This window comes from Rhinatrema bivittatum, chromosome 4 (assembly GCF_901001135.1).
Source record: "Rhinatrema bivittatum chromosome 4, aRhiBiv1.1, whole genome shotgun sequence".
NCBI lineage: Eukaryota > Metazoa > Chordata > Amphibia > Gymnophiona > Rhinatrematidae > Rhinatrema > Rhinatrema bivittatum.
In genome coordinates this window covers 342,828,484-342,852,183 of record NC_042618.1, presented here as the reverse complement: position 1 = coordinate 342,852,183, position 23,700 = coordinate 342,828,484, and the positions used below count along the sequence as shown (strand labels likewise).

The 23,700-nt window shown below is 44.4% G+C and overlaps 1 protein-coding gene across 1 annotated transcript in view; it reads left to right on the top strand.

The window, feature by feature from the left end:
- KCTD2 (potassium channel tetramerization domain containing 2) overlaps positions 1-23,700 on the top strand; it is a 26,634-nt gene extending 2,934 nt beyond the window's left edge. The window contains exons 2-6 of the mRNA XM_029600576.1: positions 7,578-7,686; positions 9,488-9,579; positions 15,231-15,326; positions 15,427-15,552; positions 19,641-23,700. Coding sequence (XP_029456436.1) covers positions 7,578-7,686; positions 9,488-9,579; positions 15,231-15,326; positions 15,427-15,552; positions 19,641-19,670 — 453 coding nt within the window. The 3' untranslated portion in view covers positions 19,671-23,700. The remainder of the gene's footprint in view (positions 1-7,577; positions 7,687-9,487; positions 9,580-15,230; positions 15,327-15,426; positions 15,553-19,640) is intronic.

Here is a 23,700-nt window from a genome sequence, read left to right as displayed (position 1 = left end):
TGTCATGGGCTTCTTTTGTAAAATCTGCGATGGGGCAGAAAGGAGAGTCACGGCGGAGAGTGGAGGTGGTGAAGGCCCCTTGGGGCAGCACAGCATCTCCAGTGTTTCCTGCTATTCTCGAGCAAGGAAATGCCTCAGAAAGCTAATGTAGCCATTCCTCAGTGGTATCAGAGGAAGTAGCAGAGGCCCGTAGAGACCTACATCTAGGGGCATTTCTCAAAAGAGCCGAGAATGATTTCTTTATGGAATTTGTACCAATTATGCACAAGATCTGCTGCCAGATGAAGGTCGGGTCAAGCAGGGAGCTCCACACCCTGGTCCCCACAGACAAGAGAAACCGTAGGGGAAAAAGCAGAAACTTGCAAAGGAAGATGAAGGAGCCCAGAGGGAAGGAGAGGGATGAGGTGGGCAATTTTTCCCAAGAAAAATCCCTGGATGAAGAGGAGGAAAGTTATCCTGAGACTTACCTGGATGATTCAGTAGTGAAGCTATTTAGGGCTGAGGAGCTAGGAGCATTCATAGCTTCAGGACATGCGAGATCTTGGCAATCTGAGAGCAGCCAAAGGAAATAAAACCAAAATGTAATCCAATTCTTAATGGAATTAAGAAGCCATCTAGAATTTTCCTATTCATTCAGCCATGATAAGAGCTGAATGGGATACTCGGAAACTAGATTAAGAAGCAGAAAGATGATGAAAAAGTTGTTTTCTTAGCATCTGGTCAGATGAATCCAGAGCCAGTGGGTTATGCACCTCTACCAGCAGATGGAGACGGAGCAAACTGACGTCACAGTATATATTCCCCTGCAATGACAGCCTGTCAGTATTCTCTGTCTTCAGCAGATGTTTGATGTGCATCTCCCTACTGGGAATTGCTTTACTTTGAAAAGGAGAAATAAAAGTTCTCTGCTTCTTTAGCCTATGTGCAGGCCTGGAGTGAAATCGAGGTGCTCTTCCTTGTTTGGTGAAGATCCCGCTCCATTTTGGAATTGTTGCAGGATGGATTGAATAAAGGGTTGGCCCTCAATTCCTTAAAGGTACTGTTGTGGTTATGTGTGTTTTGGTGGATCCTTGGGTGCTGTGGAGATGACCACGCCCATGGGGAGGAGTCCCGTGAGGAGCCACAGCACTGGGCTAGACTCATACTACACAAAACACAAGATAGTTCTTTATTAGACATCTTGAAGAGAGCCACCAGGTAGCAGTAGTGAGGCAGTCTGTAGTTGCAGTCTCAGGGACCTCGGCAGAGGGAGCCCTTCTCTCCTTGATGACGTCAGGAGGTTACGCAGCAGGTCTCCCGGCGAGGAGATACTGTGGATGAGATAGACTGAGAGTTAGACTATTCACTAGGTGTTTGCTGTTGGTATGCGATTACACCAGGTATGTTGTAGAAGGTACAGGCAGGGAGAGCAGGCCCTTGAGGAGCGAGTACCTGTTCCCTGTAAGGCTCCTGAAATAAAGCAGAGGGCCCCCGAGGAGCAGGTACCCAGGTTAGCAGTTACCCCGAAGGGCAGAAAGAGAGCTTCCTGCGGCAGCACGGAAGCGGCAGTGTAGCGTAGATACGAACTGATTCGAGTCCTTGCTAACTCAACGAGCTAGCAAATTTAGTGAAGGTAATATACCCGGATGGCGTGACGTCAGCATGAGGGAACGCCCTCGAGGTTCGTGCCAAGGGTGGTACAAAGATGTGGGTTGTGCGTGCGCACCCTAGTAGGTACCTGGGAGGAGCAATGGCGGGAGGCTGCCCCATAGCCGTTCCAGGGACACCGGAGAGGTCGGCTTGTAGACGCGGCGGTAGCCATCTTTCCCAGGTAAGCGGGAGGAGCCGTGAATAAGGTGTGGCAAACGGGGCAAAGCCGTCTAGGACTGACGGACGCAACAGGTACAGGTAGTGGCTCTCGCCTGTTTCAGGTGTCAGGTGAACGGTGGATCCCTGTCGGCTCATCCTGATGTGGCCCGTTCCCTGAAAGGAGTGAAATATCTTTGTCCTCCCTTGCGGTTCCCAGTACCCTTGTGGAGTCTTAATTTGGGGTTGGATATCTTAGGTCACACGTTTAGACCGATGCATAACATTTCCTTGCGATTACTGACCTGAAAACGGTATTTCTTGTGGCAATTTGTTCTGCGCGTAGAATTTCTAAACTGCAGGCCTTGTCTTGCCGGGAGCCATTCCTCCGGGTGACTCCAGGGGCGGTACACCTGCATACTGTTCCTTCCTTTTTACCAAAAGTGGTCTCTGATTTTCATTTGAATCAGTCCATTTCCCTGCCATCTCTGGACAGGTAAAGAGATGTAGGGGGAGTAAGGTCTGTTGCAACCCTTGGATGTCAAACAACGTATCATTGGTATCTGGAGGTTACTAAGCCTTTACGAAAGACAGACCACGTGTTTGTCCTTCACGGTGGTAGTAAACAGGGAGACTCGGCTTTGCAGGATACAATAGCTTGCTGGATTAAAGAGGAAGTCACGGTCGCATATGTGGATTCTGAAAAGCTGTTACCCAGTCAGGTTAGGGCTCATTCCACTAGGGCTCAGGCAGTTTGACATTTGTCAAACTGCGAAGTGGTCTTCCTTAGACACCTTTTCCAGGTATTATCATCTGGATGCGCAGGCCCAGGAGGACGCAGCCTTTGTACATGCGGTTTTGACAGGACCATGGGTAGCCTCCCGCCCTAATTGGGAGTAGCCTGGGTATATCCCACTGGTCCTGGATTCATCTGACCAAACACTAAGAAATGAGAAATTACTATTTGCCGATAATTTCCTTTTCTTTAGGACAGTCAGATGAATCCAGCTTCCCACCCTTGGCTGTTGAATGATTGTGTTATGGTCCTCCTGTGTTACAGGGATTACTGGTAAGTGTTCATCCATTCCCTAGTCTAATGTTAATACATTTCTTGTCTGAGCTCAGTGTTTCCTGTTGGCTGAGTATTGAAATGGTTATCTGTTATTAATCAAGTTTTTTGCTAGTCCATCTACAGTTTGCTTTTGAAGAGAATACTGGCAGGCTGATGTCACTGCAGGGGTTTATATACTGTGGGAAGTCCCTATATATAGGACTTCCCACGAGTACCATTCATTTACTACAAATAATTCAGAACTTAGTGGTGCATCTGCTGACTGGTGCAAGGTTGCATGACCATATTATTCTAGTCCTTCCATCTTTGCGCTGGTTGCCAGTCATTGGCAGAATACAATATAAAATTACATAAATTGTTTCATGACGACTTGGTGCCTTGATTTAACGCAATACTGCATATTTACAAATCAGTTTGCATACTAAGGTCAGCAAACAAACACTTGCCCATCTTGAGTCAACCAGAGGAAGGGCCTTCTCAATTGCAGGTCCAAAACTATGAAACTTCCTTCCTGAACTTATCTGATGAATTGCATGTAAAACATTTAAAAAAGCACTGACAACACACCTTTTTCACAAGCATTTGGAGTCCTTGAATCATGTTGAGCCTAAACAATGTGAGCCCGAAACCAACTGGTGCTGTGATATTGTATTTTGTATTGATGGCACCAGTGTTTGTCCTTTTATAGAATTAGGACACTCAAAAAATGTTAACGTTCGTATTATAGTAAATGGTGTTCTTTTTATTATGTATGGTGAACTTAGAATCTGCCCAGGACATGTATGAATGGGTGTGGGAAAACAAATTCTTTAAAATGATAAAATTAAAAAATAAATAAAATGTAAGGACCAGCTCGGGCAAGAAACTATCGACTCCTTCCCTGCTGCACCAGCCTATGTAGGGAGGGATGTCAGGGTAGAGTCTTGTACTCTGCCTCCCACCTGCTGACAGGAAGAACAAATCCCACTGTCTGGCTTGGTCTGTCAGGACTCGAGGAAAGAAAATTAGCAGGTAAGCACTAATTGTACCGGAAGCTCTGTGGTATTGCAGTAGGCAAGGACAGTGTCCTAGGGTGCTTGTGGTTTTATTTTTCATTAAGTTCTGGTTATCATAAGAGCTAGGATTCACGGTCGCCTCTCAAGAGGTGACTCTACTCCAGTTCTGTGCTGTAACCACTTGACTTAAACTTTCTTAATTACAAATTCTCTGCCCCAAAGAGCTTACTTCCTTAGGGCCCGATTTATTAAGGCTTTTTCTTCATTCTGGGGTAGATTTTCCAAATTTACGCAAGCGCGTACTTTTGTTCGCTCACCAGGCGCGAACAAAAGTACACTGGATTTTATAAAATCCGGGGTCGGCGCGCACAAGGGGGTGCACATTTGTGCAACTTGCGCGCGCTGAGCCCGGCGCGCGCTGCCTGTTCCCTCCAAGGCTGCTCCGAAATCGGAGCGGCCTCGGAGGGAACTTTCTTTCCACCACCACCCCCCCACACCTTCTCCCCCCCCCCCGGCACTATCTAAACACCCCCCCCTACCTTTGGCAGATTTACGCCTGCTGAAAGCAGGCGTAAATCTGCGCGTGCCAGCAGGCTGCTGGCGCGCCATCACCCAACCCGGGGGCTGGTCCGGAGGCCTCAATCACGCCCCCGGGCCGGCGCCACGCCCCCTGTCCCGCCCCGAACCGCCCCCTGACCCCGGACACGCCCCCTCCCCGCCCCTTATACGAAGCCCCGGGACTTACGCGCGTCCCGGGGCTGTGCGCGCGCCGGCGGCCTATGCAAAATAGGTGCGCCGGCGCACGAGTGCCCTGCGCGCTTAAATCTGCCAGATTTACACGTGCATGGCTTTTAAAATCCGGCCCTCTCTGTCTGAGGGGAAAAAATGCTTAATAAACCAGGTTAGTTAGCACCAATAGGTAATGTAATAGAATGAATAGTGGATGTAGTTTTGAATCCATGTATTTAGGTTTTGGAATTTGTTGTGCAGCATTGTTTCTGAATTTTCTTGGTCAGGTCTGAATATTTTATCGATTTTGTGTAGAATTGGATTATCTGCCTCTCAAATTGTAAATATTCTGCACATAAATCGTGAGATGCCAATATATTACTCTCTTATTTTGGGAACAATAGAGAATCCTTTTGCCTGAGGAAGAACATTGCCCTTTTTTAGGGATGTAATATATGGCCTTTTATCATTTTCACCCTTTCCCTCTATAAGTGCTTTAGTGGGAAAAGGGGAATTGGATTTAGAGAACAACCAAGGAGGGCCTTGACGTTTACAGTCTGGGGAACTGATAAGCATGGGGGTAAACTGCAGGGAGCAGCAGTTACTACCCTTAACCAATAAGCCTTGATGCTTTTGATGCAACTGCAACATTGCTCTTTGCTTTGATTGGGAGGGCGTGGGAAGAGGAATTGAATTCATATGACAACCAGCATGGGCCCTGACTTTTACAGTCTGGGGTACTGATACACAGTCATAAGGGAAAAAGCACAGGACTGCTGCTATGGCCAAGTCCATAAGCAAAGCACATCAAGCAGCACACTCTGAATTTTCAAGAAGGCTCCTCACCCAGTAAAAATGTTGCTAGCAGTACATTTTTATTGTATGGGTTTATAAGGCTTGGGGATAATTGCACGGAGCAGCAGTTGCTGCCCTTAAAAGAAACAAAAGGTAACCTGCACGGTGTGTCAAATACTACATAAGAGGCTTGCTGGACAGACTGGATGGACCATTTGGTCCTTTTCTACCTTCATTACTACCGTGTTTCCCCGAAAATAAGACATCCCCCAAAAATAAGACCTAGTAGGGATTTAGCCGAATTCTTAAATATAAGACCTCCCCCGAAAGTAAGACATCCCTTGTAAACAGGGGCGGATTGACCTATCGGGGGATCGGGCTTCCCCCGGTGGGCCGGTCAATCCTGTGACGTCATTTTTTATTTATTTTTTTTTTTTTTTAAAATAAAGTTTGCAAAGTATTAGGAGCAGATGCGAGCAGTGGTATGCGGAGGGGAGCCGATGCGCCCGGGCGCAAGGAGGCTCATGCGGCCGCTGAGCCTCCTTGCCCGAAGAAAAAGATTGCGTTCAAACGCACTGATGCTCTTCCTCCTTCCTGCCTGTGCGGCCCCGGAAGTAAACGTTGCCGGAGCCGCATGGGCAGGAAGCAGAAAGAGCATCAGCGCGTGAAGAAGAGGAGCCGCTGCGGGCTGCTGCAAATCCCAAGTTGCAGCGGCCCAAGAAGAGGAAGAGGCCCGGTAGCAGGGCCGAGGAAGAGGCCCGAGAAGTTCAGGGCCGCTGCAGAGCCGATCCTGCGGCGACCCGCGAAGAGGAGACCCAGAGGTGAGAGAGAGGCTGAGGGTCTGTAGAGGGTGCGTGCGTGTATGAGATGAGTTGAGAGATTGTGTGTGAGAGTGAGGATCTGAATGTTTGCAGAGGCAGCATGTGAGAGCCTCTGTGTGTGTGAGAGAGACAGCGTGTGACGGTGAGAGCCTATGCTTGAGCAAGACAGCATGTGGGAGTGAGAGAGAGCCTGTGTGTGTGAGCGTCAGACACCATGTGCCAGTGAGAGACTGTGTGTGTGTGAGAGAAATGCATGTGAGAATGAGAACCTTACTGTGTTTGAGGGAAGAAGACGGAGAGAAAAGAAATACGGAAGAAAAAAGGACAATATAAAAGGAATTGGCAAAAAAAATAAGAAAGGGAAGGTGGAAAAAAAAAAAAGCCTGTGACCAACCGATTAGAAAACTAACATCAGCCAGCAAAGGTAAAAAAAAATAAAAATTACTTTTTAGTGATTGGCACATGTGATCTTTGGGAATGTGCAAGAATAGCACTTTCTCTATGCGGATCTCACAATGTACGAGATGAGCATGGAGAAAGTGGAAGCCCACGGGGCCTGCACAGAGGAGGCAGCAGAATGGGCTTCAGTGTCAGTAGCAGCAATCGGCGCCTCCCCAATAGCCAAGTGGCAGCAGTGACAGTGGCAGCAAGATTACTGACATCTGGGGATGGTGGCAGTACCAGTCGGGGGACCCCTTCCAAGCAGTGTGCAGAGATTCAAAAGCAGCAGAGTCAGCCCAAGCTGACTACCATGAATGCTGCACACTCCTACCTCTGTCTGACAGCACACTGGGGAGGCATGGCTGACGCAGGGGCAGCCAGCAGCTCAACGGTATTAGACATCCCCTGAAAATAAGGCCTAGTGCATCTTTGGTACCAAAAATTAATATAAGACACTGTCTTATTTTCGGGGAAACAGGGTATGTTATTATGTTAGTCACTGCAATAACTTTCCTTGGCCATCAAGAGCTAGATATCGGAGCAGTTCTCAATTTCTGCTTTATTGCCGCTAGCCCATTATGTCACTCCTAACCTTACCAACTTGTAAAGCAAAATTCCCAGAAACTGAGTTGAACCCTAGGTCCTTATCTTATCAGTGCAGTACACTAAGCTTTGAGCCTCCCTCCCCCTCATTTGCTGTAGTTTGTCAGACAATAGAAGTATTGTGATTTGCCCAGTCATTTGCTGTACAGTTTGTATTGTGATTTGGAAACTAGTTCTGCAATTCTGGAAGACTGAGGAGAACAAACACTGATAACCAGCCCCCCCCCCACACACACACACACACTCACACTTTTTATGGAGCCAGTGCCAGGCGGTGGAGAATTGCTTTTACTGTAAACTTGTTTTGCGTTATAAGTACGTGTGTTTCATTTGCAGGATGAGACAGGTGCCTATCTGATTGACAGAGATCCCACCTTCTTTGGCCCAATCCTGAACTACCTCCGGCATGGGAAACTAATCATTAACAAAGAGCTGGCAGAAGAAGGTAGGAAACAGGAGCACGGATGGTACTACTGTGCCTCCAGTTCCCCATATAATATGTTTGCCCTTCTTAACCTAGAATTTCATAGGCATTCTTATCTTAAATGTGTCATACTTTTCTATTCAAAAGCCATTTAGATGGATAACTCAAGATATCCATCTAAATGACAAATTTGTCATATTCAGCCGCTAGATAATAGCTGGGTAAAAAAAGAGGTGTTCTGAGGAGATGTTGCGTTATTGGCTAACCTTGCCGAGTATCAGATATATCCGGCTAGGTTAGTCTGATAACTTTAGGCCTGCTTCAGAGCTGACCTAAAGTTAGCCGGTCATGTGTGGCCATATAACTAGCTACATACTCGGGTGTCTTCAAAAGATATCCGGGTATGTAGCCCTCTTTATAACCAAAGGACCTGCAACCCAATCCTCAACATGGCAAACAAAATTTCTTCTGACCCGCAATGGGCCATGCATCCCCTCCCCCCACCCCCCACTCCAGCTAAATACAACAAATGGTGCCAAGTCTCTCAGGTCAGGCCTCCTTCACCCCACACCTTACCGTTCATAAAAAAAAAAAAAAATAGTTATCTGGCAGCTGCCCCCTCCCAGTGCACCCCCCAGCAGGCCGTATGTTATAATATGCCCCATCTTCCTCACTCTCGAAGTTTCCAGCACAGCCTCTGTCAACGACAGTGCTGGAAACGTAAAATATCCCATAATTATCCAGCCGCCCAAGACCGGCTATATTAAATCGTAGCCACTTAAAAGCCTAAGTTAGCCAGCAGCATGTGGCCAGATAACTTTAAGCAGATATATTCAGCCAGATGCTTATCCAGCTGCATATACGGAACAAGTTGTCTAGCTAACTTTAGCCGGATAACTTGTCCACTACCCAGCCTACTGAATATGGACCTCCTTATTTCTTTGCATGTAACACGTTGATACCGACTGCAGTGTACAATATGGTATTTTACTAAAATACTCGCTTGGTGGATTGTAAGCTGTAAGGCAAAACTGTTTTCAGCCAATAGGAGGTAAATATTAAAGCAGAAGCCACAAACTTTGCAGGGGTTGTTGAAGTGATAAAACATTTTTGGGCTGACTCGGCAGCATTGCTGTGCCGTGCCACGTGGGAGACCCAGGTTTGATTCATGGGTCTAGCTTTTGTTCCCCAGGCTGGCTGGATATGAGGCAAAGGTCTTGATCGATAGTGTTACCTACTAGCTGATAATCTGGGTGCACGTGACCAGGTTCTAGAGGAAATTTGCAGTCGGTGGCTCCTGATGAATAACCCGTCGCTGCAACAGCTAGGCTAGGGAAGGTTATAAAAAGAAAAAAAACGTAAAGTACCCTGGGTAGTTTTGAATGAAGGTTTGATACTGTTGACCTATATGGCCTGGTTCTGATTGTTCTGAAATACCAAAGGAACAGGAGGAAACTGCCAGGCAAAAATTCAATGGAAATTATAGAACATTCTTAAACGAATATTAGTAATTCTAATGCTTTGTGCTTTAGTCGATATGTGCAGTTTAAGCGTCATCAAGACCAGCAAGTACTGTGAAAGCTGCTTCCCCAAGGGCTAGTTATATAAGATGTGCAAGTGAATGTCTGGTTTTAGGGAAGCAAAAATCTGAGGTTGGGGGTTTATTAACCAGATATCTAATTTTTCTCTAATTTCATGACATTTGTTCTTTTTTTTTAACCATATAATGTACACTTTTTACATATCTTGTAATACAATTTATAAGTATTGGTAAATATTTATCTTCTTGGCTAACACTGTTTATTTGCTGTTTAATTTCCAGGAGTACTAGAAGAAGCAGAGTTTTATAATATTGCCTCTCTGGTGCGCTTGGTGAAAGAACGGATACGTGATAATGAGAACAGGACCTCTCAAGTAAGCTCCCATTAAAACAACACTTTCACATAGTTGCTAAAGTATTCAAAATCAGCATCTTGTTTCCTAGCAGCTTTAATTTAATTAGAAGGCTTTGTGGTTTGGCTTTTCAGCACTGCCGATCAAGGTGGTGTACAAATCATCCGGCAGCAGTGCTATCTGAGGTGACAACATTTACCCATTTAGCACGTTGGGAACCTACGATCATTTATTTCTGAACATTTGATATTTTGCCTTTCCCCAAAGTTGGTCTCAAGTCAGATTACATTAAATTTAAATGAACAGAAGCAGTAGAACAACTTACAGTCAAATCAGAATTTAAAATGTGAAGCATTGGGATCCAGCATAGGAAATCCCATTTTTGAATAGATTCAAAACCCAGTTGGGTTCCTGTTGTATATAGCACAGTCCCTTGTAAAGGGTTCAGAAAGTTGGTGCGTAACAGCTGAAAGCGCGGAGTCTCGTGCAGGACAATCTGGCAGCAGTCGGGAGGAGAGGAAAGAAGAGTAATTTTGGTGGATCGGATCATCCTTCAGGGCGTGTAAGGGGAGATAAGTTGAAAGTGGCATTCAAGGACCTCTTTATTCAAGCATTTGAAGACAAAGCAGAGAGTTTTACATTTTATGCTGCTTTCGGTTGGAAGCGAATGAAGTTGATGTAGAATAGGCTTGATATGGTCAGTTGCTCTTGCACCTACCAAAATTCTCACGACAGAATTTTGTAGGAACTCCAGGGGCTTCAAACTGTATTGTGAGATGATGTTGTATAAGGAATTGCAGTAATTGATTTGGCTGGTGATTAGTGCATGGATTACACTAGCAAGAATACATTTATCAAGGAAATTACGTAGTTAGTGAATCTGATGCAGATACATGAAGGCAGACATTATTACTTTCAAAATTTGGGTTGAGTTGAACCCCTAGGCTTTATACAGACTCCTTAGATTATAAGGCAGTACCTGCTAGTGAGAGAAGTGATTTTAAGGGGTAACCTTGGTGACTGAGCCAGAGGAGCTCTGCTTTAGATTGATTTAGTTTGAATTTGTGATTACTAAGCCATTGGGCTACCTCTGTAAAACAGGTATTGAGTAATGGATGAAGTTTGGACAGATCCCATTTTGATACAGAGTTGGATGTCTTCAGCAGATAGGTAGCAGTCAATGATGAGGCCCAGATAGGACGCATGTAGATGTTGAAAAGTATCAGGGAGAGGACTGAGGCCTGAAGCATTCCTCGTATGAGCTCTCAGGGGAAAGGTGGTTTGTTGGCCCATATAACCAATTGCATTCTATTGGCAAGGAACGATTCAATCCACTTTAGGGAAGTGTCATCGATGCCAATGTCCTTAAGTTGTTGGATCAGGAGATGGTGATCAACTGTATTGAAGGTGGCTGAGAGATCAAGTAGGATAATGAGGGAGTCGCCACCGTGATCCTCGTGAAGGTGGGTATGTTTGCAATGGCCAACGGAACCAGTTCTGTTCTATGAACTTCTCTGAGCTTGGATTGGTACAGATGTAGGATATTGTACTCCTCTAGAAAATCTAAGAGCTGGAGGTAAATGACTTTTTCCATCACCTTGGATAAGAAGGGGAGGCTAGAGGCTGGGTGATAGTTGTCGATTATTTTACTTAAGATGGATTCAATAGCCTTTATGAGCAAGGTGGTGAGCAAGCCTTGGGTTAGAATGGCATTTATTATATTGGTTAGCCAGGGGGCTAGGTCATGTTTCAGGTTACAGATGAATCTTGGGGGAATTGGATCTAATGGACTCATAGGCCGATTGATTCGCTGAAGGATCGTTACCACTTTTAGATGGAGTAATTGTCCTGAAGTTGGACAACGGGATCAAGTTTGGAGGGAATTGAGCAGAATTTGCCTGTATGATTGTTGAATTAATGGATTGGCTGGTACAAGGGGTATGTGAGGTGGAGGAGGTGGTGGTGGTGGGATGAAAGGAGGAATGAATAGCTTGTAATTTTTCAGTGAAGAATTTGGCAAAGTCTTCAGCTATGTGACCCTCTCTGTTGGTAGAAGGGGTTTCCAGTTTGGAAAGTTTCCATATCAAGGCAAAAAGTTTACTTGGGTGGCTTATAGAAAATTCAAATTGTTTGGAAGTGTGGTCTTTTTTTTTTTTTTTGGCTAGCTGGATGGCAGCTTTGTATTTTTTGGCATATTTTTGGCAGAGACAAAAGTTGATAAGTTTTATGTTTCCACTATGCCCATTTGAATCATCAGGATGATTGTTTTAGGAGAAGACCTTCATGGAACCATGGAGAATTCCTGGGGGGTTCTGGTAGGATTGGATTTGAGAAAGACTAGAGGCTTTTTTTTTGTTTTTGTTTTTTAATTAACATTTTATTGTGGTTTGACAAAGAACATTGCAGCATTGTGCAACAAAATCCAAATGTTCGTAAATATACATAGAGCAAGTACTGGACCATAAAGACCCAAAACAAACATCTCATAAGAATCAAGAGAATGAACAGTGAAAATAGGACCAAGAAGATCACAAGACCATCCAACCCACTTAGGTGTCCACTTAGATAACACAAATCCTTATGAGATCACAAAGTCCAAATTACGAGAGAACCACAACTTTATATATAGTCTCAACACACACACACACATGCTCCCCCCCCCCCCCCCCCCCCAATAAACTATAGTTTATAGGTGTTCCTGGAAACTCTAATGCAAACATGGAGTTCATGATTTCGCTAACCACTGAGAATAACGCTGCCACAATGTCTCAAATTTACCCACTTTTTCTTATTACCTTAATTAATTAACTGCTATTAATGTATCTTTGCCAATCTTTGAATAACTCTTTTTGTAAGGGTGGCATATCTTTCCTCTTCCAAAAATAAGCAGTTTCCCCCCTTGCAGCTAAGATTATTTGTTGAGTTAGAAACATTACAGCAGGGACTGGTTCAATGTGAGGGATATTCAAAAGAAAAAAAAACAAAGGGTCTTTAGAGATTCGTTCTCCCACTATATCAGACAATAATTGAAGAATAGAATCCCAAATAAGAATAATCCTAGGACAGTCCCACCACAAGTAAAAAAAAAAAAAAGTGCCTTGTGATCCACACCCCTTCCAACATAAATCTCCCACCCTGGAGTATAACACATGCAACTTAGCTGGAGTAAGTTACCATCGGTAAAGCATTTTATAACCTTGTTCTACAAGCTGAGCTGAAATCAAACTCCGTTTAATCGATTTATAGCAGAGTTCCCACTTCTTAACTCCTAAAGTGCATTGTAAATCCCTCTCCCAGCCAGTTATATGTGATGGTGTAAAGTCCAAGTCATCATTCAAAAGATTGAATATTCTAGCGATCCCCTTCGTTAACCCTTTAGCCCTATCACAGAATCCTTCAGAAAGAGATTTCCCTTGGCTTAAAGCTGCCCTCACCTCCCTCTGAGATATAAAACTGCAGATTTGAAAATTAAAAATAATAATCTGAAAGCCTTAATCCATAACTACCCATTGCCTCTGGGAATTCGCGCAGCTTTCCACCACTCCAAATATGTTCGTCTATAGCAGCCCTTCTCCTCCCATTTCTTCTCCAGAACCCTGCAATTCCCTGGTGAAAAGTCTCTTTTATTAAAAAAAAGACAGGTTTATAAAAATGGTTTCCAGGCTCTAACCAAACCTCCCTTCCATCTGTCCCAAATCTTTAACGTGAGAATCGAACTTGGCAAAATCCTTGCTTTAGCAGGTAACCATTCCAAAGTAGCCAGGGAAATGTTGTGTAGCAAAGCAGTTTCCAAAGCAACCTATCTTTTCCCCTCACCACCTTTGTGTCAGACAAGGACAGCACGAAGCTGTGCTGACACACACAATACCTTAATAAGCAAGGAACACCCAATCCCCCTGCCCCCAGGAGGTCATTGCTTCCTTGTAAATCTCAAAAGTTTCCATTGCCATATCTTGATATTAGCATCCGGGTCAGGGATAGGCATTGTTTGAAATAACTAAACCTGGGCAATATACACTTATTTTTAATAGCCGAAATTCTACCCAACCAAGATAACGCTCCTCGCTCCCACCGCTGTAAATCTTCTAAGATCTTCGACCAAACCCCTTCATAATTCCTAGCAAAGAGGTCGTTTAATTTGGCACCAACCTCCGCCCCCAGATATTTTAATTCAGATGGTACAATTCTAAAAGGAAATCTCCTCCGTATTTCCACCAGGCTCTGCTGGAAGTGTGATAGGAATTAGAGGCTCAGTTTCTGTAGATCGGACACTTGCTAGAGTATGGTATGATACGGGGTGAAGAGTGGAAGGAAAAAAATCTATAGAAAACTCTATTGGCAGACTGGCTATGGTGGAAGTGTGAGGTGGGTAGCGTGCAGAGGACTACAAGAGGACATTGGCTGAGGGGAAGAATGGATTAGCAAGTCCTAGTAAGAAAACAATTAGTTGAACTGCTCACCCCCCCTTCTTTGGGTTGGGAACATGCATCTAGACGAAACTAGCAGAGATGCAAGTGCAGAAACCCCTCAGCCTACACAGTTAAAGTCTAGGGCAGAGGTTCAAAGTACAGGACCAAATCCCAAATTGTATTTTTTTTTAACATTACATTTATAGCCTTAATTATAACACATCTGTCTTCAGTATTTTATTATAATAAAATGTGGCAAAAAAAAAAACCCAAACCCCAGGAAATGTGCTTTGACTAGTAAATGAGATGATTATGGGCAATAATGTAGTTGAATTACCACATGTGTGGAACTTGAGCAGTAGCAGCAGTCATCAAGGATTTCTGCTATAATGTTTAGCTTTCCTAGACTTTCATCTGTGCAATCGCCTTTCTTCACATCTGACCCTTACACGTCAGTTCGGGCAGAGAAAGATCTTCTGTTGACTTAACTTAAATTTCTTAGTTATTGCATAATGGGGAAGGGAGGGGAGGCTAGAGAGTCAGGCAATAGTTTTATTCTTTGTGGTGCAGGAGGGGGAAGCACCGAGCACAAGCTTGGAGAGAGGGGGTTAAATGAGATAACTAGAGAGGCTTGGGCACATCTGTGTTGTGGTTCATCCGGGTTACGGTATTATCCAGAGGGGATGAAACGGGGTTATAGTAAAGAGCTGGTCATTAAAAACATTCAGCAAAAGCGCACGTGCTGACTTATGCACCCAAGTAATGTCCAAAAAGAGGCAATGACGACAAAGACAAGGACAGTCTCTATAGAAATAAAAAAAAAATATGTATTTATTAAAGTGTATCAAAATAAAACCTTATGGCATTCTTTGGAGGTAAATAAAACAAGATGTACACGTTAAAAACCACAGAGATGGAGGGACATGTAACACAACAGGAAGTGCCAAGGAGGTTGTGATGTAGCCATAGGGGGCAGTGCACACAGCTTGGATATATGTTGGGGAGGCAGGGATATATATATGAACTGTACTTAGGGGAGGCGGTGCCACAGTGTGTGTAAGAGAAGCTTGTACGTCACATGCAGAGACTACAGAACACACAAGGATAAGTCTTTGGACAATGTGTGTGTGGTTTATTCCTTGCATGCTCTGGTTTTTTTTTTCGGCAGCAGCATTGAAAACTGCAGACAGGTCACTGGACAGGCCCACTTCCACCTCTTGAGTCTCAGTTGTGCATCTTTATTTTTCCCCTTTTGGCTCTTAGGGTCCTGTGAAGCATGTGTACCGGGTGCTGCAGTGCCAGGAAGAGGAGCTTACTCAGATGGTTTCCACTATGTCTGATGGATGGAAATTTGAGCAGGTATCATCCAGTGTCAGTGTAATTCCCTAAAATGATCTGTTTCATCCTGTATTTCTGCGATGCTCATAATAGTATTTGCATTTTTTTTTTCCCCCTTAAGCTAATCAACATCGGATCCTCCTACAACTACGGAAATGAGGATCAGGCAGAATTTTTGTGCGTTGTCTCTCGAGAGCTCAATAACTCGACCAATGGCCTAGTCATAGAACCCAGCGAGAAGGCAAAGGTAAGAAACCGCCCTTGGTCCAGCAGCATCTGCTTGTTGCAGCTGTCCCTTCAGGTGCCAGTCGTTCATTTCCTGAAACTCCCCTTCTTACCTGAGAACATTTACAGTCTCAGCCACCAGCTATTTACAGCTAATGTTGTATCAGCTGAAAGAGCTCTCCTGCCTGGTGCTGAAAAACACTAAAATCTGCCTCTCTGAGCCCATAGAAAACTCACCACTGAGTCTGCTCACCTGTAATCCATGTTTTCCCAGCCCTGCAATTGCACTGATTGGTGATTGCATTAATGCTGCATTCTCTGCTACAAAATAGCAAAGGGTTTGGTCCATTGTTACATTTCTTTAGGCTGTTTTCTCCTTACTTTCTTCTTGGCTCTGTTCATCCTTGACAATCTCTAGTGAACATTTTTTGGTGGGGAGCCTCCTCTGAAATAGAGCCGTGGTGGCAGAAAAAGACCTCCTAGCCCATTTTGCCTGTCCATCCACTCAGCTACTCATCTTTATAATCCCTACTGTTCCCTCAGAGATCCTCGGTGCTTGGCCCATGCTTTCTTGGCCAATCCAGGCCATAAGAACCTTGCCAGGTTCTTATGGCCTGGATTGGCCACTGTTGGAAACAGGATGCTGGGCTTGATGGACCCTTGGTCTGACCCAGTATGGCATTTTCTTATGTTCTTATGTTCAAATACTGTCCCTGTCTCCACCACCTCCCCTGGGAGACTCTTCCACATATGCACCACCCACCCTGTGAAGAAATATGTCCTTATTTTACTCCTCAGTCTACCCCCTTTCATCCTCATCCCATGACCCCTCGTGCTATTGAAATGGACCCGCCTCCTGTGCAGTGATACCTCACAGGGACGGGAGGCAGGTGTCTATCATATCTCTGCTATCCTGCCTTTCCTTTAGGGTGTACGTGTTGTTTTTTTTTTATATCTTTATGTCTGTCCCAATAATGAAGACCACAGACATTTTAATATCCGTTCTATTTATATCCTTTTGAAGGTGCGATTTCCAGATCTGTACACGGTATTCCAAATGAGGTCTTAACAGGGGCAATGTTTTATACAGGGGCAATATCTCCTGTTTTTCTGATGGCCATTCCTTCCTCCCCCCCCCCCCCCCCCCCCCCCCCCCCCATGCTCCTAAGCATCTTTCTGGCTTTTGGCATCGGGTATGATCAGCCCCAGATCCCATTTTTGTTGCATAGCAGAATTCCACCCTCCAGTCTGTACTGCTGCCTTGGAGCTTTTGCAGCCCAGTTGCATGACTCCGTTTTTGAGCATTAAATGTTAAGCTACCAGAGTCTAGACCGGTGTTTCTCAACTGCTCGTTTTTATAGACAGTGGTCTGTAGATAGGCAGTGGTTTCCAGCAGCATTTCTGCTGGCCCACAGAGTGACGGTAATTGCAGAAGGAAGGGCAAGAAGCAAGCCCTGCCCTGCAGCTGCACACACTGCACCGCACCACAGTTAGCAGAGAGATTCCTAACCGTACACACACACCCCCCCCCCCCCCCCCCAGCTCCACCCTGCTCTGTGGCCCTTTTTTGTATTTTTTTTTTCCAGTTGGGCTTAGTCCTACGGTCCTAGGCTGAGTCAGCAGTCGCTCTGCTCTCAGGCCCGACCTCCAATATAGAAGCCAGGAGAGGATGGGGACCAGCGCGGGGCCTGAGAGTGGAACAGATGACGACTCAGCGTGACACTGATTTGTTAACATTCAGCTGCAGTTGCTCCCCTCACAGAGAATAGGCCTTGGGACCAGTCCTCAACTGGAAAAGCAGTCCACAGGATAGTGTTATTAATTGTAGAAGTGTTCCTAGTTAGTGGGGGGGAGAAAGAGGAAAAGATCTCATCTTTTTTTTTTTTTTTTTTAAAGAGCCTGGTGGCGGGCTGACTGGAGGTGAGAGAGAGAGGGATTTTTGTTATTTAATCAATTGCTAGCTTGCTGGGAGGGTGAGTGAGATATGTCCTTGGAAAGGAAAAAAGAAAATTACTGTTGGCTGGCTAGGAGAGGGAAGGGGGGGAGCGAAAGAGGGCTTTTTAAATTTTTTTAAAGAGCAATTTTTATTTTGTAAAACAGAAGTGTAGAAAGTCAGTCAGAATGCACCAAAAAATATATGACCCCAGAAAAAACAAAGCACTCGATATTCATTAATATTGCTTATATCATTTAGGCAGTAAATGTGGATTGTCATAACACCGGTGTGAGCAACAAGGATTCATTTTTATTCCCAGGCCACATTCTACAGGTCCTATTTAATCTCTGATCCAGAAACAGTTGTGTATCCATCAGGCTCAAATTTTATTTATTTTTTTTTTCAATTTTTTTGTAATGCAAATAAAAACAACAGTTTTTCTGCAGAATTACGTCCCTTTTGGACATATCAAGTACAGAAACTGGAGCTCTGGAGAAGAGAACCTGACATAGTACTGTTTTGATTGCTCTGCATCAGAGGTTTATACTGCACACATTCATTTTTTTAGCGTCATTGACTGAAAAGAAAGCACATATGGTGACATTAGGAGTATAGCATTTTTAAACATAACTTTGAACTTTAGTCATATGCAGAAAAGTAATTTAGAAACAATTTTTATATTAAAAACCTTAAGAGGATTTTGGCATATGAATTCCTTCTCCTTTCAAGAGCATTGGCCGTACTGATCAGTGACCACCTTTTTAAAAGAAGAGGATGCATGCGTACTCAGCATCTTAAAATGGCACAGATCAGCCGCAGGGCTGACCCATGAGATTAAATACTAGGTGGGGGAGGGAATATATCCTGCAGCCCCCTTCCCCACTCTCTAAGATTCTAGGGGACCCCTGTTGCCTACTTATCAGTGCTGCAGCCAATCCATATAATTTTAAGGAAGGTAACTGGCCGGTCTTTGGCACACAAAAGGTAGAGAAGCACTAGATCCCTCCTCATGTTTTTCTAAACCTTCCTGGGTGTGTACCTTGTTGCAGATTTGTGGTATCCCACACAAAAAGACAAACCACCTCCTGAAAGCCTTCCATTTTGAAAAGTACCGCTAGCAACAGAGCCAGCAATTGGAGGAAAATCAATAATAAAGAAACCCTGGAAAGAACTGTCAGGATGGAATAAGCTTAAGAAAAGCTGGAAATCTAGGCAAATTTCTGTATTAATACTTACAAAATGACAATTTACTTTTTAAGCAGATTGTCGATTGGGATCCTGTCTGTTCGTCAGTTACTCAGGCTGTTTAGGCATGAAGCAGTAATGTTTTCCAAAATTGCACAAGTATTGATTAACACAGAATTCATACCCATTAGGTACACTGTAAAATATTTACATTGTAACCCACCCCCTTCCTTTGCCTCAGAACATTTTTCCCCATTTTAAGATATCGGCCCCATGCTGCTCTTCTTTTTAAATGTGCAGCTTCAGTAAGATTGCTCCTTTCTTCTGTCCATTGGCCTTAACTCTCCATCCCACACCTGCGTGCTGCATTAGGATATCTGTGTACAAAGAACCTTTTTGTTTTGTTTCTCTGTGTTTGTATTCCAGTCAGTTATTTAGAGATTTGGTACCAAACTTTTACTTATGCTTCCCTGTATATGTCTTATGTCTTCATCTGTGAGTGACCAATCTGATCGTCTTGTGAAATGTCAAAATGAGGGTGCATTTGAGCTTATCTCTCAGATTATGACTGATTAACTTGTTCCTCCTACATCTATTTTTATAATCTCAACTGTTGTCTAGTGGTTCACTGTAAATGGCTGGCTGGAGGATAAGGTATGCTCCGAATGCACTTTTACATCCTGGTGAGCTTTGGAAGCATAATCTGAATAATAAAAGCTGGTTTTCTCTACCACATCCCCCTCAGGGGGGAGGCTGCCCAAAGGGCTGTTAAAATCTACCAAGGTTCACTGAAGGAGGAGTATCTGCAGAGACCATACTGCTCAGACATTTGCTTCTGTGAGCAGGTTCTTGAAACTAAAGTGCAGGATGAGCACCAACTCTCCACTTCTCACTAATCTGAGCAGTAATATCAAGGCAGCTTCTATGAGAGCCTCTCACAGCTCTGCAACGTGCACTGCTTGATGCTTTCCCTTCTGTTTCTGTCGTAGATCCTTCAGGAGCGAGGATCTCGGATGTGATGAGGAGCGCAAAGAACGGTTTGGCAAGGCCTCTTCACTGCCTCCAGCTTTGGTCTTGTTACAGACACCAGGTCAATGCGGTGCAAAGCTGGGTCTGCTCTGCTGAGGGAGAACAGTTCCTTAAACCAAAGGATTTTAACCTAGGAAAGAGATTCCTTTTCCCATCATACATTCCCTACAAGATTTGTTTTTTTTTTTTTTTAAAGCAGCGCTGTAATCTTTTCGGAATATTTTTTTTTTTTTTGGTAAGCCAAGCTTCGACCTGTGCCCTGTGCAAGCTTTTACAAGGGCTGACCAAACCAGGCCCCAGGAGGACAAAGGAAGATGTGTGCCACTCTCTGCCAGCATGTAAACCCGAGATATATAGGCTGAGGACTGATGCACTTTTTCCAGGGTTAGCTCTCACTTCAGCCCTGCCTCCTACAAAGCAAGGAAACAGTTCTGAAACGAACACTGGAGTTTTTTTCAGCCCTTCTTCCTCAAGCACGTGTTTCTTAATTTTTAACCAAACCTGTCAGTCACTGTAGCAAATTTCTCTATATAAGCAGTGTTTTTTTTTTTTTTTTTTTTTCCTGATGTGGATGGAACCCTTTGTCATGCTGGGCCCTTAAAGTAGTGGGAAGAAAGGTTTGAATTACTTCTGCCACTACTTATCATTCATATAGTGCTACTAGAATTACTGCGGAATATCAAAATAAAGCACAAAAGGTGGTGGTCTCATATGTTTCCGTATTCTGAACAGAAATAAATGCAGGAAGGCCAGACAGAATCGAAAGTTGGAGCTCCAAAAACATAAAACTGGGAGACAGTAGGACAGAAAGATAACCATTGTAAACTATGGGCACTATGTCCCTAATTCATATTAGCAGAAAGGCTTCTGTCATGTAAGGGACTGGCAGTCCTTTTAAATAGTATTTCACATTTGGCTTTCACTGCCTCTCCCATATTTATGGGCCCTCTGACACTCAATGCCAGCTTGAAAACATCTGAAACTTAGTTTGAAGAGAATAAAATTCCCTCTTCCAAGTGCCAATCTGCTGCATCTGCTTTGACCGTTGTTCATTTCCTGTATTTTTCCTGGCTTGTTGGGATCCATGATGCATGTTTGGTGCTGCTTCTCTTTCCTACCCGTCCCCTCCCTGGGTAAGTGTGCCACTAAGGCATCACACGCTGCTTGTCCTGTGCCTGACCCACCCCTGTGTTGTCTTAAGCTGGCACTTGCTCACAGGATTATTTCATGTCCAGCTGTGCCTTGTGTCCCATTAGTAAATGTTGCCCTCCATTCCAGCTCCTTTAGAAACAGCAGTGCAGTTCGCCTTCGTTCTGAAGTGTGGAGAAAACTTGTGTTTGTGACTCCTAGTGCAGAATATGATTTACACCCCATGCCTTTTTTTTTTTTTTGTCTTCTGCCTTTTGATCAGGGCCAAAGGGATGCAGTGAAAGCTTTACTTTATATTTTCTTTTTGGTGAAATCTGTCAAAACCTTTTGATGTTTTATGTCCAGGTTTGTGATGTTTCAGGAACGTCTTGAGTGTCTGCACAGTGCTTGCCTGTGTCTCTCTCTCTCTCTTTTGTCTTTGATTTTGACGCTCAGCCAAACTGGACTCTTAGATGCCTTGACTAACGACGTACCATCTCAGCGTGGGGCATGTTGTTGGTTTCTCCTTCCCCCCCCAAGGATGGGGTTTCCTCAGCGTGTTTGATGCATGTTCTTGCCTTCCTGTTAAACCTCCGTTCTGGTTTTGGACTGCGTCATAAAGGGCAGCGTTCCAGCACAGGGGGTCCTGTGCGCCTCAGCTCCACTTCAGTGTCCTGTGATTTTTATGTTGGTCAGGACATTAACAGAGAAGACGGCGCTCCCTGATCAGTTTGGTGCATGCAGAGTCAGCACATATTTCATCTGTGTATCATTGCATGGATATGGGCTTTATATGGGGGTCTGTCTGGTGGTTTTCGGGTTTGTGCATGCTCCTAGTAATGGATGTTAAGTCTGCAGGTGGTTCCCTTTGTTGTATTTAAGACTCTATGGGAATTCCCCCTTTATATTTCCTTTTTTGTATATACAGATTGGTGACTGGAATGTACTGATAAGCCTGAAGGAATTAAAGAGAGCGTCTGTAGAGGTGCAGAGAGAGTGCAGATCGCTGCAAGTCAGGTTCTCCAGACAGCCACTGCAGCTCTCCTCTGCCTGACCTGGGACATTCCCCTCCCCCTCAGCAGCAGCTTTCCAGCGTCAAAAGGGTCTTGATCTCTTGAACCGAGGGCAAAAGATAATTTTAGACTGCCTCCCGTTTGTGTACCTTTTTTTTTTTTGGTTTTTTTTTTTACCAGGTGATCCCACATAGCAGTGGTAAGTTGAATGTTGTTTTGTTTACTCTTGGGTTACCCAAGCAGGGGATGGCTGCCATCTCCAAAATCCCGTTTTGTTATTGCTGGGTAAACGGAGGCCAGGGCAGTATTGCTGGGCAGGACATGTTTTGTTGTCGTTCCTGCTCTCTTTACAGGATGATCAAACAATCGCTGTGATGCACAAAATATTTGGGCTGGGCCTAAACACTGTGATGTTTAAATGTTATCTTGTACCCTAGCCTTTGAGTGTTCCTAGCACCGCTCTTATCTGCTTGTCATAAGTGAGTTGGAAAGTGGCTCAAAGCTCTGTTGTTCCCATCTCTTTTGTGGAGATGTTGTTGTAAATGGGGAGCCTGTTGAGAGACAGTGAGGCCTCCGACCCACAATCTGACTTCTTTCTTAGTGATTAGGAAAAATCGTCAATATCACTTTTGTAACAGAAAAAAGGGTGGATCAGAACTGGAAGGAAAACTGTTTTTTTGTCCTCTTCCTAGAACTGATTGGGTACATAGTGTAAAGGTTTTATTTATTAACTTTTACTAAAATCCTTCTCATTGTAAAAATATAAATATCAGAGTTTATTTGGGGAGACTGGTTGAGCCATGCAAAAGAGTCTGCTGATCTCTCCGAGCATGGAGAAACTGGGATTCAGACAGCACCCCCCACATCTCCCCAGAGCCTGCCCAATCTGGGGGTTTACATGGTTATCTCTGGGGACATATAGAGGACAACGTGCTGGTTAGCTTCCCTTCCCCATGTATACTTAACGAGGTGGCTTTCTTTAAGATTTATAGTTAATGATTTTTCAAAAGGTATCTCCATAGTGAAAATCCAGATTATTTTGTTGCTGCAGTTTATTTCTTGGTCTCAGGAGGGGAGTAGGAGATGATGCGGGCTCCTATAGCATCCCAGATAGGACTTCTGCTAAGAATCGCTCTCCTGTCCTCACCTCGCCAACTCCAAAGCTATTAGAAACTGGCACCGATCAGTGTGATCTCCTCTTACCCTAATTGCAGAACGTCAGCAAACAGGAGAGATGGATCTTCTTTTACCGTCTCTAATCTTTACAGCAAGAGTCAGCAAAGCTATAAAAGAACTGAGGATGTCGACCACCCTTTCTGATTCCAAAATATGCTTTGTGCATGGGTACAACCAAGAAATGAAACATTTTTGGGAAGAGTCCTTATTGGGTGTCATCCTGAGTAACTGGCGCCTGTGTTGTCATAGCTTGGGAGGAAATTGCAATGCAAGTGTCTTGCCTTAGAGAAGGAAGCTGGGGGGAGTTGGAGGAACATGTGCTCCTCTGTCTCACTGCCTGAGGAGAAGACTGGGGAAACTGGCCGCTGTCTTCCTAAGAGGCTGGGAATCTGTGGAAAGCGGGCCTCCTAGATCAGCACATAAGGGGAAGATCTCTCAAGTGTTCTTATTTCCTACGCGTTCTCTTTTTCTCTATCTCAGGAGTGACCTTGGAGCACTGCGGGGTCCCTTTCCTGCACACACATTTGGTGAGTGGGCTCCCAATCCTCAGGTTCTGCCTACACACTGGAGACTTTGTAGCTTCTGTTGTATGTCAGCGTCCTTTGCTATAGTTTGTTGATGAAATGTTGTGGTAATTTAGTTCTCATTTTTCAATAAAGATTATGAAATCTGTTGGAAATGGAAACTGGTTTTGTCTTCACTG